Source organism: Urocampus carinirostris, chromosome 7, assembly GCF_059441175.1.
Source record: "Urocampus carinirostris isolate Australia breed hairy pipefish chromosome 7, RoL_Ucar_1.0, whole genome shotgun sequence".
Taxonomy (NCBI): domain Eukaryota; kingdom Metazoa; phylum Chordata; class Actinopteri; order Syngnathiformes; family Syngnathidae; genus Urocampus; species Urocampus carinirostris.
In genome coordinates, this window is record NC_142355.1 from 15,785,042 (window position 1) to 15,804,077 (window position 19,036).

At 41.2% G+C, this 19,036-nt stretch overlaps 1 protein-coding gene across 9 annotated transcripts in view; it reads right to left on the reverse strand.

Annotated features, from left to right (window-relative positions):
* The window catches only part of shank3a (SH3 and multiple ankyrin repeat domains 3a), a 292,611-nt gene that overhangs the window by 21,667 nt on the left and 251,908 nt on the right, over positions 1-19,036 (reverse strand). For 6 of the 9 annotated variants that reach the window (XR_015850861.1, XM_088339875.1, XM_088339876.1 and 3 more), the window contains 7 exons: positions 18,180-18,315; positions 16,220-16,300; positions 14,959-14,982; positions 9,546-9,673; positions 9,366-9,471; positions 6,461-6,987; positions 2,570-4,662 (listed from right to left, as the gene is read on the reverse strand). Coding sequence is in view for 8 of the 9 variants with exons in the window: in XM_088339875.1 (XP_088196001.1) it covers positions 2,570-4,662; positions 6,461-6,987; positions 9,366-9,471; positions 9,546-9,673; positions 14,959-14,982; positions 16,220-16,300; positions 18,180-18,315 (3,095 nt within the window). In the remaining variant the exon portion in view is untranslated. Of the gene's footprint in view, positions 1-2,425; positions 2,473-2,569; positions 4,663-6,460; positions 6,988-9,365; positions 9,472-9,545; positions 9,674-14,958; positions 14,983-16,219; positions 16,301-18,179; positions 18,316-19,036 lie in introns of all 9 variants that reach the window. The other 3 variants (XM_088339879.1, XM_088339880.1, XM_088339877.1) reach the window with 2 other exon arrangements.

A 19,036-nucleotide genomic window follows, 5' to 3' on the forward strand; every position in this document is an offset into this window, starting at 1 on the left:
AAAATACCTGAACTATTGATAATTGTTAAGAACTGTTTTTAATATTGAACAATTGCAAAATAGATTGTATAGGATCCCAGCATGTGAGGTTGACTATTATTGCGCATAGTTGTTTTGGTTCGTAGGAACTGTTTACATTATTGTCACTATTAGCCAAACATGTTGCAGCTTTCTGATGACCACACCCTTAAGGGCAGATCTGCTATGTAACCCATAATATTTAATAAAAAAGGCTCAGGGAGTGCCTTCAAAAACAGGGCGGAATTTCTTATCTATGTCCTTGCAACTTTAAAATCCATTGATGTCTTTCCTCCTAATTTTGAGTGTCGACTAAACTTTAAACTCATCACCTTTCATTGAAAAGTGTACTTTTGTTTCAAATACTCATAGGTCAGGAAATTTATTTATTCTGCATAACATGAGCCTGACCTGCAAGGAGCTAATATAATTCTCTGCCATGTTGCTGCTACAGGTGCCAAAAAACAAACAAGAAGTAAAATGGTGTATTTTGGTCGCTTTGAGTCTCCGTAGTTGTATACTTCCTCATACACATTGCAGCAACATGTAGTAAGCAAATAATCCAAACTATCCCTTGAAATGAATTCAAGATTCTCTCGATAGTGTATGTCAAAGTTCAATCTGCAAAGGCTTTTCAGCAGAAACAGCACACACCATTAATGAATTCAGTCCTCTTCAAATACATCAGAAGATACATCCTTGCAGTCGTATAGATGGGAGGTCAACGGCACTTAGGATGTATCACAAAAGGTATTATTTAAATCACGACTTTGGGTGAAGTTTAGGAAAGGAGAGGAAAAAGGGGAAGAAGGAGTGATCGTTTATTCTTCTAGATTCTGTGTGCATGTAATATATGTATGAGTGTGTAGAGGAGCCCACAGGTGTACACGCTGACACTTCAAGGCTCATTTCCTAGTTTGCATCCAATGATCATGCAATACGCTCAAATTGAGCTGTAAATGGCATTTCGCCAACATAGAAACTGAAACGCCACTGCCGAGGTGTTTCTCTGCATACATTTGGTACATAGGCTTAAAAGCTGTTCAACAATAGTATTAGGACATGAACAAGTGATGCAAACAGAGTAACCAATGCATTTTATTTCCTAAAATAGCAGCGAGGGGGGGTGTTAATGACTCAGGTGCTCCCCAGTGTAACGCAAAGTTTTGGTCTTAAACTCAATTTCATTTCTTTTGGGTAGGTAAATCCCTTGATTCACTGTTTTCCCACCAGTGTGTTGTGAGACTGTGTCTAGTGTGCTGCAGGAAATTGCCCAATTCTATCTTTGCAAAAAAGCACGCCATGGTTCAATATCTTAAATTTTTTTTCCCCCTTTTTGTACACAAATTATCTGCTCATTAGGTAGTACAGCGAACTATATTTTATAGCTTATTTTGTGTGATGAAGCTGTTCAAAGGGACAATATGTATTATTTAGTGCTGCATAGTGGTAAAAAAAAATATTCATTCAAAAAAAACAAACCATTGATGTTATAAATAATAAACAAAAAAATCATGAACTATCATATAAATATTCGTTTTTAAAAATATTTGTAGGTTGAGAAGTTAGCATGTGTTTCACATAACATGATGCTTGCCTAAAGGGAGCTGACAAAATTGTCCGCCATCTTGCTTCTACGGCAACCCAAAAACCTCCAAAAAGCTGAGCAAAAAATTATAAGCAAAATGGTGCGTTTTGACTGTCTGTAGTTTTATTTTTCCTTGTGCTTTTTAGAACTTGTTTTCAGCAACACTACATAATACAGCGGCATCAAGTGGTCAAATACTACAAACTATCCTCTTAAAGAAAATAATCCAATTAAGTAAAACTCTGAACAATTACCCACGACCCGGCTGAGAATAAGCGGTGCAGATAATGGATGGCTGGATGGATCTTGAACAATTGGCAAGAATGACCAACTATCATGTTAATGTGTATTCTTTTAAAATACCCATAGGTTGTTAAATTTGCTTTACACAACATGAGCCTCACTATACAAATATTACACAGTGTCCCTTGAAGCATTATATTTGGACCGTTCATGGATCATTCACTTAAAACTCAACTGTAATATTCAACGGGAGAATTAACTATTCAAAAAAGATCAACACATTTATGATTAAAGTATGTTTTCAGATAATCAAAATATTGTACCATAATGCCAAACATTTCATGCTTTTAAAAATAAAATTGTTACACAGACTTTTATTTGCACTGTCCTAATACATTTAATAAAACATGTCAAGAAGACAAAACATTAGTTTTTTGAGGTGTTAAGGCAAGGCTGCTATGTGAGGAAATACAGTACAGAGGAAACAAAGACAAGTAAAGGTGTGTTGGGGACTAGTCTTCAGCAGGATTAGTTGACAAGCTGGTTAGGAAATAAGTGATTAAAAAAAAAGTTTACCCTATTGTATACAATGTTAGGGTTTACTCTCTCCAGTGTCCTCACATCTGCAGAAATAAAAAGCACTTTGTTGGGATTTTCCCGGATAAACACAGTTTGCAACGGTGCTCCACATTTGACAAAGTATTATGAGGAAAGGCTTACCTGGCACCTGCCACAGGAGATTTCCTCCCAGGATCGAGCGAGGCTCCCAATGGTTCTTCACCCAACGACCGTGTGTCTTTATTTAGCTGCTGCAGTCGGGAACTGAGCTCTCCCATCACGGAGGGTTTGGTCGCCTCATCGGCACACAGCCCTAGTCCGAGCCCACCCAGGTTGCCCAAACTCCCAATTCCGAGCCCCACTCCTGGCCCGCGGGTCTCCAAAGGATCACCCCATAGCTTAGAGCGTCGCTGGAAGAGGTAGCGTGGCTTGGCAGGGGCCAGTCCGGACACAGAGGCAGAGCCGCCAGCGGGCAGCCCGGCTCCTCTGGCCACCGCCGCCAGCGCCGCAGCCTGTTGCTGAGATAGCAGCTCACTATCAGAACTCTGCTTCTGCAGCGGGTCCCTGAAGGTGACGGGGCCTTTACTGCCTCCTAAGTGGGACTTGAGTCTGGGCTTGGGAGGCACTGGTGGTTTGTCGAGCACAAAAGTCTGCCCATCGGCATAGGATGTGTGTGTGGTGTGCGTGTCAGCTGGTTCGCCGCTTTCTGAGGACAGCGTGGACATGCTGGAAACCGTGGAGACAGTGCTGGTGGTCTCGAGGTGGTGGTCTCGCTCCCGCTCACTGGAGCTGCGCGTGTCGGCCTCCTCTACGCCTGAGTCGGCTGCTGAGCCAGACTCGCTCACTGGCGGGGGCTCTAAGGGGCCTTTCCCTGAGACGGTTGCTGCACTGAGCGGAACGCTGGCTGGGGTTGGAAGCTGCAGCGGAGGCTGTGTCAGGGTGGGGGGTGCGGTAGGGGTAGTCAGAGTCGAGGGAGTCTGAGGTGTGGGTGTTTTTGGAGTGGTGGGCGAAGGGACAGAAGGCTTACTTGATGAAAGTAAAATCCCCTTCCCCTGAGCCTGTGCCAGCAACCCATTGGAAAACTCATCAGGTGGTGGGACGAAACCAATCTTACGCAGTTCCTCACGTGTTTCCTCATCACTGGAGGATAGCATAGCGGCAGGTAGCGTCACCGTGTATGCATCAGTGTCCTCCTCTGAGCTTGCCTGAATCAGAACCTTTCCTAGAGCTGGACTTGCAGCACGTTGACTCTGAAGCTGGGGCAAAGATACTGTGGGAATGGGGGACTTTGTCCGTGGACTCAAGATACTAGGCTCTTTGGGTGTTGAAACAGTTGTCTGCTCCTTTTCTGGAGACCCGCCTCCAACCTGGCCATTACTCGTAGCGTGGACCATAATCAGTCCGGCTGTTTTATGCTGAGAAGTGTCCATTACACTGATCAACCCACTCTTATCGTCGAGTGTCTTTGCATCTTTCTTCTCCTCAAACTTTGCATCCATTTCCTGGAGCAATGTTACACTTGAAGGTGACCACGGTGGTTTGGTGGGATGAGGGACTAACACGGACGTTGGGATGGATCCCAGGCCAGAACCCGTCCCCTTGGCGCTTTGTGATGTGAAAGGAGGAGATAAGGGTGGCCCTTCTCCACGTGGAGACTCTTTGGTCCGAGTGTCAACAAATATTACGCCCTGGCCCAGCCGCTCCTGTTTAGTCCGTGGCTCTGGGCTGCTCGCTGGAGATTGGGTCTGGGAGGTCAGCGCCCTCTCCCTTGCTGCCAGCGCAAGAGCCAGAGGCGAGTTGGGATCCAGTGGCTTTCCAGTCAGTGGATGGATAAAGGTGGTCCCGCTAGGTGAGGGGCTCAAGGCCAAGGCAGGAGGTGGCAGCTGGCCAAGCTCCCTGGTGAGTATTCGCTCGTCAACCGAGTGTGACTGAGTCAGAGAAGGGACCTCCGTTCCAGCGGAGGATGCCCCCTCCATTGTGCCAACAGAAAGGAAGACCGTTGATCTTCGCCTCTCCTCCAGGCGGCGTTCACGGTCCTTCACTGCTCCGGCAATGGCGGCGGCAAAAGGGCCTTTACCCTGAATCATGGCCTCGCCCTGGGCGCGCAAATGCTCCCGCTCTGCCATTAGCTGCTGCTGGTAGTAGTCGGCACGGCTGGCACGTGTGTGGCCGTGCGGGTGTCGTCCTGAGGGTGAGCTCTCTCGGGAGTGGGCGGCTACTAAAACCAAATTAGCTTTTTCCTGTGCATCCTCCACCTGCAACAAAGGTGATATATAGTAATCCCTTGCTATAATGCGGTCTTGTTTTCCTGGTTCTCCTACTTCACAGATTTTCATCGTGAATTATGTTCTGCATTCTAATTGGCTAAACACTCATTCCATCTCTTATCTACCAGAGCGTCAATAACATTGTGGTTTTATACGTAAGGTACATTTGGCAAGCTGTTCTACATACATTGCTTTGAAAAGTATGTGACCCCTTTCTGATTTCTGTGTTTTTTGCTACCCACAAGGTATCATCAGATCATCGAACCAATTTTAATATCAAAAAGAGACAACCCAAGGAAATAAAAATGCAGTTTTGAAATGTTGATTCTATTTATTGGGGTACAAAAAATCTAGGCCTGTCTGGCCCAATGTGAAAAAGTAATTGCCCCCTAAACAGCGAGTTGGGCCACCATTGGCAGCGATAACAGAATTCAAACATTTACAATAATTGGTTTGTATGACTTTGGTCAACTCTTGCAAAATTGTTTTAAATCTCCTATTCTGTAGCACGAACTGCCCAACTAAGATCACACCACAGCATTTCAATTTGTTTTAAATGCAAACTCGAACCTTTATTTTGTTTTGTTTTGTTTTTGAGAGGTCACAAAGCCATTTCCAAGACTGTAAGGCTCCAGCAAACCACGGTCAGAGCCATTATCCACAAATAGAGAAAACTGGGAACAGTGGCAAACCTCTTCAGTAGTGCTTCAAACAACTAAAATTACTCCAAGAGTGCAATAACAGGTCACCCAGAATGTTACAAAAGGACCTCGAAAAACATCCAAGGAACTGCAGACCGCAGTTAATGTCAGTGTTCATGACTCCATTGTAAGAAAGACACTAGCCAGAAATTGGCATCCATTGGAGAGTTTCTAGGCAAAAACGACTGCTGGTACAAAAGAACACATAAAGGCCCCTCATATTTGCTAAAAGCATCTTGATAATCCTCAAGACTTTTGGGAGAATAATTCTGTAGACGAATGAGTCAAAAATCGAGCTTTTGGACGGCCTTCAGCCTGTTACACCTGGCATAAAAATGGCAGAGCATTTTACAAAAAAAAACCAACAACATGATGCCAACAGTAAAGCATGGTGGTGGTAGTGTGATTGTCTGGGGCTGCTTTGCTGCCTCAGGACTAGGACAACTTGCCGTGGTTGACTGGATAATGAATTCTGGTGTTTACCAGAGGATCCAGAAAGAGAACCTCCGGCTATCACTTCATGCTATAAAACTCAAGTTCTCTTGGAACATGCAGCAGGACAACAATCCGAAACACACCAGCAAGAGCACCTCTGAATGGCTCGAAAAACAAAATGAAGGTTTTGGAGTGGCCAAGTTAAGGTTGGGATTAAAATCCAGTTGAGATATTATGTAACCTTAAACGGGCAGTACAACTGGAAAACCCCTCGAATATGGCAGGTTTGAATACATTTTGCAAAGAAGAGTGGGACAAAATTCCTTTACAGCATTGAGAAAAACTCATTAACAATTCTCGTCAACTTTTGATTTCTGTTATTTCTGCCAAAGTTGGCCCAACTCACTACAAGGATTTTAATTTTTCACATCGGGCCAAATTTTGGATATTGGATTTTTTTAAATAAATGGAATCACTATCTCAAGTTTGCATTTTGGCTTGACTCCTTGGTGTTGTCTCTGTACTATATTAAAATTGGTTTCATGATCTAAGACCTTTGTGAGTGATAAATATGCAAAAAACACAGAAATCAAAATTCTTTTTCACGGCACTGTATGTAGAACAGCTTACGGACATGCAAATGCACTTACCTGTAACTGCTTAACCAGGGGGCTCTTTTTCCTCTGAGGCTTGGTTGGTGTGTACAGTCCAATGCTGAACTGGCCCACATTGGCGTAGGGGTTGTCAATGATCCGCCCCTTTCGTTTGATTCGCTCAGGTGGAGTAGCAGCAGAAGGTCGGGGGATGTCAGTGGGTTCAACGGGTACATGAGCAGAGTCTTGGAGGATGATCATGGAGCGGGCTTTCTTTTGTCTCTCCATCTGGGCAGCCTGCCGCTGTGCCGCCTCATAGGGCAGATCCAGGGAGGAAGGCTTAAAGCTGGAGCGTCCCCCAGGTTCCTGGCCTTGACTCTGGGTCCGCGATGGGGGTGGTGGCGGGCAGAAAGCCGGGGGAGGTCCTGTGTCTAGGTAATAGGGGGGTGGAGGAGGTGCTGTTTGAGGAGGAGGTGGGATGGGATGAGGCTGTTGGTGTTCTCGGAGGCTGTCTGTCATGGAGGAACTGCGGGGGAAGCGGTGCTCACCTTCCAGGGCAGACAAGCGGTCCTCCTCCGTGGCACCTATGGAGAACGCCACATGAAGGACAAAGGTGATGTTACTATAACTTTTAACAGCTCCATGCTACAGTATTCATTCGTGTACAACACATACTCATATATAACGTGCAACCACAAGTTTTAATTAAAAAAAAAACAGTATTAAAAAATTCTCACTTTTCCTCAGCTCATACTTTGAGATTGAAATTAATAGGAATCCAACCAGGGTTGCTGAGGTGAGAGCATTGAACTTCAACCACCGGTAACACTCCATTGTCTTCATTTCGGTTTTCCGGATACAAGCAGATTGCCTGCTTTTAGTATTGTCTTTTATAGTTCTAATTTTGGCTTGTATGTGAGTATAAAGGGTATGTACAGACTTTGCATTAGAACGATCAAACAGTACATTTATCTTCTGTTTAAAACTGTCTCAGTCTCATTGGCAATCAATGAAAGTGCATGGTCACCTTTGTTGGCAACCTCTTTGTCCTAAATGCAAGTCCAAATTATGGAAATTTCAAATTGCAGAAGACTATTTAGGTATAATAGAAAAGTAATTATAGTTGGCTTTATATTCTGGTTGCAAGTGAAAATTTCCGGCGCAAGCCGAAGAAAGTCTATTTGTTTGTTTTGCACTGCTGTGGTAGAAAATGCAGCCCAAACTTTTTTTTTGCCCTTTGGAAAGTTCTCCTGCATGTGCAAAGTACAGTACATTATAACTAATTTGGAGAGATGTCAACTTGGCCATCGTGGAGTGGCCACTTGGAGCTATCTACTAATTTCATCCGTGCTTCTGCATATATCAACACCCTAATAATTGCCACACCAAATGATTCATCATAGGAACACACTAGTCATTGGGAATAAACTTCCCACATGGCAGTGTTGTAGAACTAACACGTTACAAAGAAACACGTTACAAAGGAATTCCTGGAACGCAATCACTTTTCTCCGTGAAATACTGTAACATTTTATTAACCTTTTATTACTACATGGCACATTACAGCATGATTTTATGTATTAATGTGAGCATGCTGAGTTTCTCCTCATAGAGATATTCTCCCTGAAATATTTTTCTCCATCTAAGCTATATTTAGAACTATAAAATAAAATACTGAAATCAGGGGGTCAGCTTGCACTGTATTTGTGTCACCAGTAGTGAATGATAGGCGGAGCGTGGGGTGTGGCTTATACAGGAAGAACAATGGGGCAAACGTGAGCACAGAATTTATGGTAAAAGTGTGCTGAATTTTGATGTTAATATCTGTAAAAATTATGTCAGCAATACACATTGCCTGGAGAGAAAATAAAACGTCTGTTCTATACTGCTGACATCAAGCTAAAATTGAAAAAAGGGAACTGAAGCAACCTGAAAGTTTGTTTAGATAAAAACAATATCAGAAGATAGAAAAATGATACATCACTAGGAGCTGCAAGGCCAAACTTGTGAACGGGGAAAAAAACATGGATAGTACCCAGAAATGAAAGACATTTTCGAGTGGTTTGGAACCCAGAGACAAATTGGAGATGGAGAGTCTTGATTTGTTTGTGTTTGTTTGCAAGCTCTCAAGACGAATATGAAAAGGGTTCACTGCTTCTACAGGTTAGAGTACACATCTTCTTTTAGTATGTGGCAATCTTAAATCAGTTTTAAGGGGTCGATGTCAGGACCGGAACGGGAACAGGACCCAATTGCGTTACGTTTCTCACAAGTTTTATCAAAGGAAAGAGGAAGGGCTGCGCCCACGATCCGGAGCTCGCTAGGCGCGGGAAACAAGTCGCTCTCGTACTCGGATTGTGATCCGAACACGGAAGTGGATCTTCCGTAGCGAGCGATGGCGGTGTCAAGGACGGAAAAAGAGGTAGATCGCCGGGACAGGAGAGCAAAAACGTGGTCGGGGTCAGAAATGGGTCGTAAGCCGAGACGGGAGAGCAGACGTGGTCGGGATCAAAACGGGTTGTAGCCGGAGACAGACGGGAGCAGAAACGGGAAAGGTGGGAGTCAGGGTCGAAAAAAGTCTTGCCTAGTATTCACTGAGGTTCGCAGACGGACTGACACCAGGGGATTGACAGGCCTGGGTTCAAATAGTGACAGGGAGCCAATCAGAACCCGCGGCAGTTGGCGCTAAATGAGCGGACACAGCTGAGTCACATCAGTAATCATGACAGTCGGCTTATATTTGATGTATGCTTATATATGAGTATATAAAAGTTAATTTACAACTAGATAGTAGTAGACAATAACTCATCATCTTTGGTTTCAGGATTTAAGGGGGTAATTGAATTACTTTTTAAATGAAATAACTTGCAACTGTAACAGATTACCGTTTTTAAATAATATGCCCAACACTGACACACGGATAACTAAGATAACAATGAGATACGGTAGGTGATTGTTTTACCAAACGACTTGGTCCTGGATATCTCTTTAGGCATCGCCATGTGACCTCGTTCCAAAGCCGGGTGAAAACCTCCATGTAGTGTCATCCCTTGTCGTTCAAACAGCGACTGGAGCCCAAGAAAACATGGAATTCTGGAACTTGTTCTAGGCGAGGTGCTGATCTTTGAGTTGATGCACTCACACTTATCTCGGCTGGTGTGATTCTCCTGCTGATGGGCCGCTGTTTGACAGTGGCTGCTCTGTAATCAACCTCCGGGGGCTGAGAACGCAACATGGACTCCTGGGATGCTAACATCTCGTCGAGTCTCTCTATTGAGAAAGCAAATGAGCCGGAACTAAGTAAGTCAAAAAACCCCCCCAAAAACAATTAGACACACCAGGGAGGGGCTACGGTCGCATAATTTCTTTTCACTACTAAATACAATAAGGAATACAAAAGATGAGTTGAAGACTGACATTTAGAGTTAATCCATTTAATACCGCATTGTGACGAGAGTGATGCTTCCTTTTCGTGCTAAATACAATAACTGTGCATTCAGGACGTCATTAGTATCTGCCTTTTATCCTGATAGTCTTTCATTTTTTTTCTCTTTAAAACTTTCTATTACATTTTTACCCTGGAGTGCCATGTCTAATGTTGTTGCATACAATGTTTACCACAATGACAATAAGAACAATTCCATGAAATTCCTTTCAATTTTTAAGTACTTGTTTATACTCAATTTTCTATGTACCTAAAAGCGTACCTAAAAGCTGAACCATGCGCCTTATAATACGGTGTGCCTTTTATAAGGAACATTATTGAGTTGCAATAGGTCTCGCAACTACTGTAAGCAGCAGCCGACTCAATTTTCCCCCAGAAAAAAGTAGTGTGCAGTGCATGTTGGGATATATTTATTGGTGTTTAATTTTCTGAACAATGTGTCAATCATTATTTGAAACGGTCACCATTGGCTAAAGTCTTTCAGAGGTAAAGGAAGCGGGTCCTTTCTAGCACTTACAGGCTTGTCTAGGCTAAAGTGGGATAAACAAAGCCTGCAATTGGCCGAAAAAGATGTGAATCACAAGTTGGGTTGCTCTAAGGCCTAGAGATAATAGTCTGTTTATTTGTTTCTTTGCAATTTTTTTTTAAATTTGTCGGCATTATCGCGTGCTATGGATTATGTACATATTTTACACAATGAGATTCACTACACTCACGGATGTAAGGGGACCATGGTTGCGTATTATCATCTAACATGATGGCTGCATGACGATGTGTTTGGTGAGCTACCCCAGCTCTATATTGTTTCAGACTGATCGAGATCTTTCTGTGATGAGTGTATTTTGAAATCATATCTTGAATTCCAAGAGTTCGCGCTTTACAATTTATATGTGGCATGACGTTAAGAGTGACTGGTGACACTGTACAAACACCGTGTCTTGTACGTGTCTGAGACACTTATTTGCTTCTTTGCGAACCGTCGGAATGTTAAGGGGATAATTGAGTTTGACTGAACTATCTGACTGATTTGTTGACGTTCCTACTGTAGCGCCTTATAGTCCGGTGCGCCTTATGTATGGAAAGAAAAAGACAAAATACCATTTTTGTGGGTTACGCCTTTTAATCCAGTGCGCCCTATAGTGCAGAAAATACAGTAGTCTATTTTTACTCGACCTTATGATTATATATTATGAAAAGAAACCTAACTGCATTGCACTATGCCGCATTGAGTATGTGTTATTATTTTGTTATTTGTAAGTTGAAACTCATTATTATTTTTTTTTCTTAGGGGTCGAGACGGGTTCCAGCTCGACAACATGATGAAGTGACTGATATAATTCTACAGGGGAAAACATTTTCATTTTCTAGATTTATTTGAACTAATGCAACAAATTCAAATTAAGCTGTTTGCAATGATTTTTTTTAGATTACTAATATGTTAATATTTGTTTTAGTGTGTGGACATTGTCTGATCTTCTAAATAATATTCATTGTTTTGGTTTTGATGACAAACAGACAATCAAGGTTACCTGACTGCAAAAATATATTCTTGTTTGATTGGGAGATCATTATTTTCATTATTTTACTACCGTTGTTTTAATTTACATTTTTTTCCCCAATAAAATAAAGTACTATTAATGGAGCAATATTTAAAATAACCTGATATATTGGAGGAATTATCTAGTTTAAAAAAAAACAACACATTTTATTATTTTAAAAATGAGAATTACAATTTTAATTCTAATTACAAAAAAAAAAAATCCTAAAATAAATTGTCACCAGGAAACGTAATACTAATAGTGGCAAACCCGTGAGGACCACCTCAACTCCCCCAAAAGCTTTTGTGTCTTTTTATATTTTTGCTTTTATTTTGTTTCTTATTTTATGTGTGCTTTTTTTTAGAACAGTTATTTGTCTGGAAGTATCAGAACGCTACATCTGCCTTTCACCTCTGCTGGTTCCCTGACTACTTGAGTCAGCTAAGAGTCAAAATAGGCGAGAATGGACACTCTTCTATAATTTTTTTTAAAGAAAAGCACGGATACACACGCGCACACATGCATCCATAAAAAAAGGGAGCAATGATGGTATGAGAAATTATCATGGATCAGATACACTGATCTCCCCAAAAAAAACAACAGCAAATTAGCATGATTTATTTGTTACTTTCCATGGATTTTGGCAGTTTTACCAATTCTTCAGTGCTTAGGTAGAGTTAGTTCTCACTGAAAACGTATTTACTCTTCCTCGATAAATTGTCTTCTTTTGAGTGACTGTACCCACCATTGGGAGTATTTAAGTCTCTGGCAACAATGGGTTTTCCTTTCATTTTCCTGACTGTTTTAAAAAATAGGCACAGTTATTATGTCTTCTTTTAAAAACGAAACAGATGAATACATACGTCTTTATTCAACCATTATGTTTACATCCTTTTGTACAGTAGTACAGTGGCTTGCAAAACTATTTGGCCCCCTTGAACTTTGTGACCTCTTGCCACATTTCAGACTTCAAACATAAATATATTAAACTGTAATTTCTTGTGAAGCATCTAAAAAAGGGGGGACACAATCATGAAGTGGAAAACACTTTATTGGATATCTTAAACTTTTTCAACAAATAAAAAACGAAAAAGTGGGTTTGCAAAGTCATTCAGCCCCTTTACTTTCAGTGCAGCAAACTCCAGAAGTGCAGTGAGGATCTCTGAATGATTCAATGTTGATCTAAATGACTAAATGGAATACACCTGTGTGTAATCAAGTCTCTGTATAAATTCACCTGAACTGTGATAGTCTCAGAGGTCTGTTTAAAGCGCAGAGAGCCTTATGAAGAACAGGGAACACAGCAGGCAGGTTCGATATACTGTTGTGGAGAAGTTTAAAGCTGGATTTGGATGCATAAAGATTTCCCAAGCTTTAAACATCCCAAGGAGCACTGTGCAATAATATTGATATTGAATGAGTATCAGACCACTGCAAATCTACCAAGATCAGGCCATCCCCCTAAACGTTCAGCTCATACAAGGAGAAAACTGATCAGAGATGCAGCCAAGCGGCGCGTGATCACTCAGCATGAACGGCAGAGTTCTACAGCTGAGGTGGGATAATCTGTCCAAACGACAACAATCAGTCGTATACTGCACAAATCTGGCCTTTATGGAAGAGTGGCAAGACGGAAGCCATTTCTTAAAAATATCCATAAAAAGTGTTGTTTAAAGTTTGCCACAAGCCACATGGGAGACACCCCAAACATGAGGAAGAAGGTGCTCTGGTCAGATGAGACCAAAATCAAACTTTTTGGCAACAATGCAAGACGTTATGTTTGGCGTAAAAGCAGCACAGCTCATTACCCTCAACACACCATCCCCACAGTCAAACATGGTGGTGGCAGCATCATGATTTGGGCCTGCTTTTCTTCAGCAGGAACAGGGAAGATGGTTAAAATTGATGGGAAGTTGGATGGAGCCAAATACAGGACCATTCTGGAAGAAAACCTGATGGAGTCCGCAAAAAACCTGAAACTGGGACGGAGGTTTGTCTTCCAACAAGACATTGATCCAAAACATAAAGCAAAAGCTACAATGAAATGGTTTACCCAAAAAAACATGTCAAGGTGTTATAATGGCCAAGTCAAAGTCCAGACCTCAATCTAATTGAGAATCTGAGGAAAGAACTGAGAACTGCTGTTCACAAACGCTTTCAATCCAACCCCACTGAGCTCGAGCTGTTTTGCAAGGAGGAATGGGCAAAAATAGCAGTTTCTTGATGTCCAAAACTGATAGAGACATGCCCCAAGCGACTTGAGGCTGTAATCGCAGCAAAAGGTGGCGCTACAAAGTATTAACTCAATGGGGCTGAATAATTTTGCACACCCATTTTTTGTTGTTTAAGTTTAAAATTTCCAATAAAGTGTGTTCCACTTCAAGTCAAGTCATGTTTATTTGTATCACCATTAATTACAAAGAGTCTCAAAGTGCTGCACAGATTAAAGACTATTGCTAACTATTATTACACACTATTATGACACCATCCCCTCATCTAAAACCCATATGAGGGCAAATAATACACATATTATCAACATAAAATATAGGTTATTCATCTGCTATAGAGTAGAAGTGTGTTTTAAGCTTAGATTTAAACATTTCCACTGATGTTTCAGATCAAATCTCAGGAGGAAAAGCATTCCACAGCACCGGGGCCCTGATGGAGAAGGCTCTCGAACCTGCGGATGTCTTCTTGGCTCTTGGGATCACTAGTAGACCAGCGTTTTCAGAGCGAAGGCTCCAGGCCGGAACATAGGGGGAAATTAAATCTGAAAGATATGAGGGAGCAAGTCCATGCATGATTTTGTATAATACCAACAGAACCTTAAAATCACATCTTAAGCTAACAGGGAGCCAATGCAGGTTAGCTAAAATCGGGGTAATGTGATCAAACTTTCTTGTCTTATTTAAAAGCCTTGCTGCAGCATTTTGTACCAGCTGAAGGCCCTTGATTTTGGACTTAGACCGGAGAGTAGTGCATTACAGTAATCAAAAAGGGAAGTAACAAACGTTCATGATTGTGTCCCACTTATTGTTGATTCTCCAAGTCAAGTCAAGTCATGTTTATTTGTAAAGCCCTTTATCACAAGGTGTCTCAAAGGGCTGCACTGATTATTGCAAACTACAGACTATTATTACACCATCCCCTGATCTAAAACCTACATGAGGGCAAGGAAAAACTCAAAAACCTCAACATGAAGAAAATGAAGAAACGTTGAGAAAAAACTGCACATGAGGTCCTCCCCTTTCCAGGATGACCAGGCTGCAATAGATGTTAACAAAACAAACATCCATCCATCCGTTATCTGCACCGCTTATCCTCAGTAGGGTCACGGGGGTGCTGGAGCCCATCCCAGCTATCTTCGGGCATACAATAAATTACAGTTTTATACGTTTATGTTTGAAGTCTGAAATGTGGCAAAAGGTCACCAAGTTCAAGGAGGGCAAATAGTTTCGCCGGCGACTGTATACTGTACAAGGCAATGTGACAATGTTAGCAATAACATTTCCTTGCCCAACAAAGGAGACTGAGCAGTGATAAAACAGCTGTTTTTCTTGCCTCAGACTCACCTCCTCTTCTCCTCCGAGCAGAAGCTTGGTAGGTAATGAAAGCATCAAGATAGAAGAGAAAAAGCACAAACACATGCAAAGAGAAGCAACTATTGTCAGGGTTAGTGAAAAAAAGCAGAAAATTGAAAAATAGTCTATGGATAGTTGTTCATACAACATTATTTATATCAGGGGAGGCAGGTGAGGCTTATCCACCAACATGGAAATTTAAAAATAAAAAGACATTAAAGTGTTATGTTTGTTCTGCGTTAAAGTTCTTTCCTTTACAAACTTTGCAATTTTGGGATTTTCCTTTTTCAAGATTGCCAAATTTTGTAATAGTAATTGTATTATAAATATCGAAATTGTTTAATGTAATTTTGTGTGTGAGTATTTTGAATTGAATGATGCAAAATTATAATCCGATATTAGTTATCTGAATTTATATTAAGTGTTCATTATTACTTTCTTTTTTTTGGAAATGATGATTAGATGTCATTAATTTTACATATAATACCTTGTTACAATAAATGGTTAGGTTATTTGATTAATGTTAAAAGTGTTTGTTAAGCTTTTTCCCGTCAGCCTTTTTTTCTTTAGTTTTTTTTTCAATTGTTTATAAAGTTTAGATTTTAAATGAATTGTAACCTTGTATTCGGTGAACAGTGGAACAAAATAAAAACGTTAATCAATCAATATCATTAACTCAATTAGTATGTACATATGATGGGGTGAATGCCTGCAGATGCAGAGTGAGGCGTGGAATTCTCTTGCCTCATGGCAGAGGGCAATAGTGAGAGCAAGGATTCAGATTCTTCACACATCGCACATCCAAGCAGAAGAATTTGTGATAGAATTTGCAAGCTAAGAGCAAACCAAGTCATCCGGTAATTCTTTACTTGTTGCATGGACTTTTTCATTAACCATTGTTGCTTCTATTCCAAACGATCAGTGTATGAACTTCATGTATAATTTAAGACAGTAGAACCTGTTTTTCTATGCTACAGTTTAATATTGGTTTATCGCTCTGCCAAAAAAATGAATAAAATGTTGGTTCATTTATTTATGAATCTGACTGTGCCTCCCCAGACACAAACCTCGCCATACTGCTTAATATCCTCATTAAGTCTGTGTCCAAGTTTTTGTTTTTTTCAAGTCAGAAAACAAGTGGAATATCGTGAACTCTATTGGGAAATGATCATTAAAAACACATGCCTTTAATCGGATAAGATGCATTTTGGTCAACAACACAGAGCAGACAAGGTAAATGAGTAGCACTCACCCAATTCTTCTAGCTCGGCCGTCATGGATTTGGAGCGGAGTGTGAGGGTGGTGCTGGGCGCTCTTTTTGGAGGCGGGGGCGCTGTGGAGGAAAAGCACGGCATTGAGGAAGACCGCCTTGGCGTTGACGAGTGTCTTGGAAATGCTTTGCAGATCAGGGCCCTCCGGGCCTCCCGCAGTCGGAGGGTCCACGTCACTGTCGCATTTCTTCGGAAGAAATCCGTTTCCGATGAAACGTTATGTTGAGACTTTTCCATGACTCTACCTGCCTAACAAGGCTCTTTTAATTTGGAGATGGTCTTTCTTGGTCACTTTCTCACATTCATCGGGGGAATCTGTTGGCCATCAATGTCATTTGGAATGCATCAACGTAGAAGAAGAAACTAAATGTACCTTTTTTTTGTACAATTTCAGGAGAGAACATGTGCAAACGAGTTTTAAGTTATGGAATTGAAACAGTGAGTGGTAACCGTGCAGATGGGAAAAAATTTGGATCTCTATTTGCTAAAATGAACCAGACGCAAGGGGATGTTAATTTGTAGGTGATGTAGTATGAGTCCTACTTGTGATTGGCTCCAATTTCATTCATAGATCACTGCCAAATCTCTAAGCATACCTGTCAACCTCAGCCAATTGCTCCCCTCATTAATTATTGCGATTCCCATTATTAAGCGCTAATAAACTTTCCAAACACAACACCGTACTTATATAATCACAACAAGACATACTGTGTAGAAAACTGCGACAATACAAGCAATCTACGATGATGACGTCGTTCCCTACCAGTGACCAAGACAACCAGGGTTAGAGACGAAATGGACAATATGATATCAGGCTACCAAAAGAGTAGTTAAAAAAACTTCCTGTATAAAAAATGTTGCATGGCGAAGACAATTTGAACGAATAAAAAAATGCAAAAGAAATATGGGGAGAACGTATAAGTTTACAGGTATGTCTAAGGGGTGCTGAATTGACGATACATCAGAGCAGCAAAGAAAAACTGCGTAGCAATTGTTTCTGTTTTTCAGCCTTAGCGTGCCCGCTTAGTGAATGGGCTTTCACATCTATTTGAGGGAAGAATCAAGATCCTATTCTTGCACGTGCATCCGTTTTAGTCAATCAGCCCCAAGGAGGACGATATGACATCTGCGCTGACATGGAGAGAGGACAGTGGTTTCACGGGAAACCAGAACAATCTGCAACAGACATGACACCTCCAAATTTGCGGGAGATTCGTAATCCTTATCCAAAGGTCCACTGTTGCAATGTTGTCGATCCAAAAAGATGCCTCCAAGAATCGCAGGACTGGGGTAAAGATTAACTTGTTGCAGGAAGTGTACGGGTAAAAAAAAAGCCCACAAAATGTAGCCTGCAGTCAAAAAGTTAGCACACCTTGTTTGAGTTTTTCAGTGAAAAAAACAAGAATAAAAAAAAACAATTATACGCCTTCTCCATATGCGGCATAAGTCCCCAGTAAACCATTGAGGTCTGAATGCTAGTAGGGTTGTGGAGACGGAGGAGCTTTGGAAATAAAAAAAGGAAAAGCAAGAGAGAGAACCCAGGGAGGGAGGTAGGTAGAGAGATGCTGTTACTATAATGCAATCCGAATTCAAAACTTGCGGTGTAGTCGCCATGACAACGGTAGTGAAGAGCACGGAAGATACAGAGATGCAGCAACTTTGCGTTATCTCTGTGCATTCCGTTACAGTGCAAAATGGCTGAGCGCTAATGTCTCGGAGGAATTTGAGGAGCAGCCAGAAATATTGTCTTCAATGAAAGGATTTTCTTCTTTGCTCAAGAGTTGTCAGCATTAAGGTTAGAATTGCCTATACACTCTAAAAAACAAACAAACTCAGAACTACAGGCCATGGGCTACCCATATGCTCTATCTCCGCTAGTGGCAAAACAAACCAGCTTCAACAGCATCAAATTTTTGTGCTACCTCATTTAGCAGTGATTACCTTTTTTGCGGACAACTTCCTCCGACTCTGGTTTTCGCGTGACGGACACCACTTTCATCAGGAGTCGGTTGCCTCCTTGTCGAATCAATGACACCACCTGCTTGTGGCCCACCTTCACCACGTTAATGCCGTTCACCTGATGGCCGTTACACAAGCACACAACAGCAAGCAGTTACTGCTGTTACATTAAGTAAGAGTACATTGAGTAACAAGCAAACATGTGAATAATTACGTTATAGATTTATCTGTTTTCCTAACTATAGGTGCCAAGAAAGGTAGCGCTGAAAAAAACCAGGTATTTTTTTTCACGACCAACAGTGAAAGTGTACTATAAAACTAACTTTTTAAATTTCACAAACTCACAGGTACAACAGAACAAAATTGCAGAAATTAAAATCCTCCCAAAACTTCCGTGCAGTTGTAATACTAAAAACTGTCACTGCATTTACAGTCATGATGGTATGATTTTTTTTCTAATTAATTTATAACCTTTTTATTATTTCAGTCATTCAAAACTCCTTTGACTTAGTCATAATTCATTCATTTCACGATTATTAATTCATTTAAGTATAAATAGTTGACTTCATGATATATCAATTTATTCAGTTGTTATTCAGTTTCTACATTGTTTCAAGTGGTGCTTTTAGTTTGCAGTTAGGAGAAGACCTTGAGTTTTATCAGTAAACCAGTTTACACAAAGGGCAGTTGTGAAGTACAGATGTTTCCATTATGTTGTACCTTTCATTTTGTCATAGCCCACCCTCCTAAGATAAAAGTGATTGTCATCCATGTTAGAGCTCACTCTTGTGAATCAAGCAATTTTCTTCTGTAGCTCAGTTGTGCCCGGAATATATTAC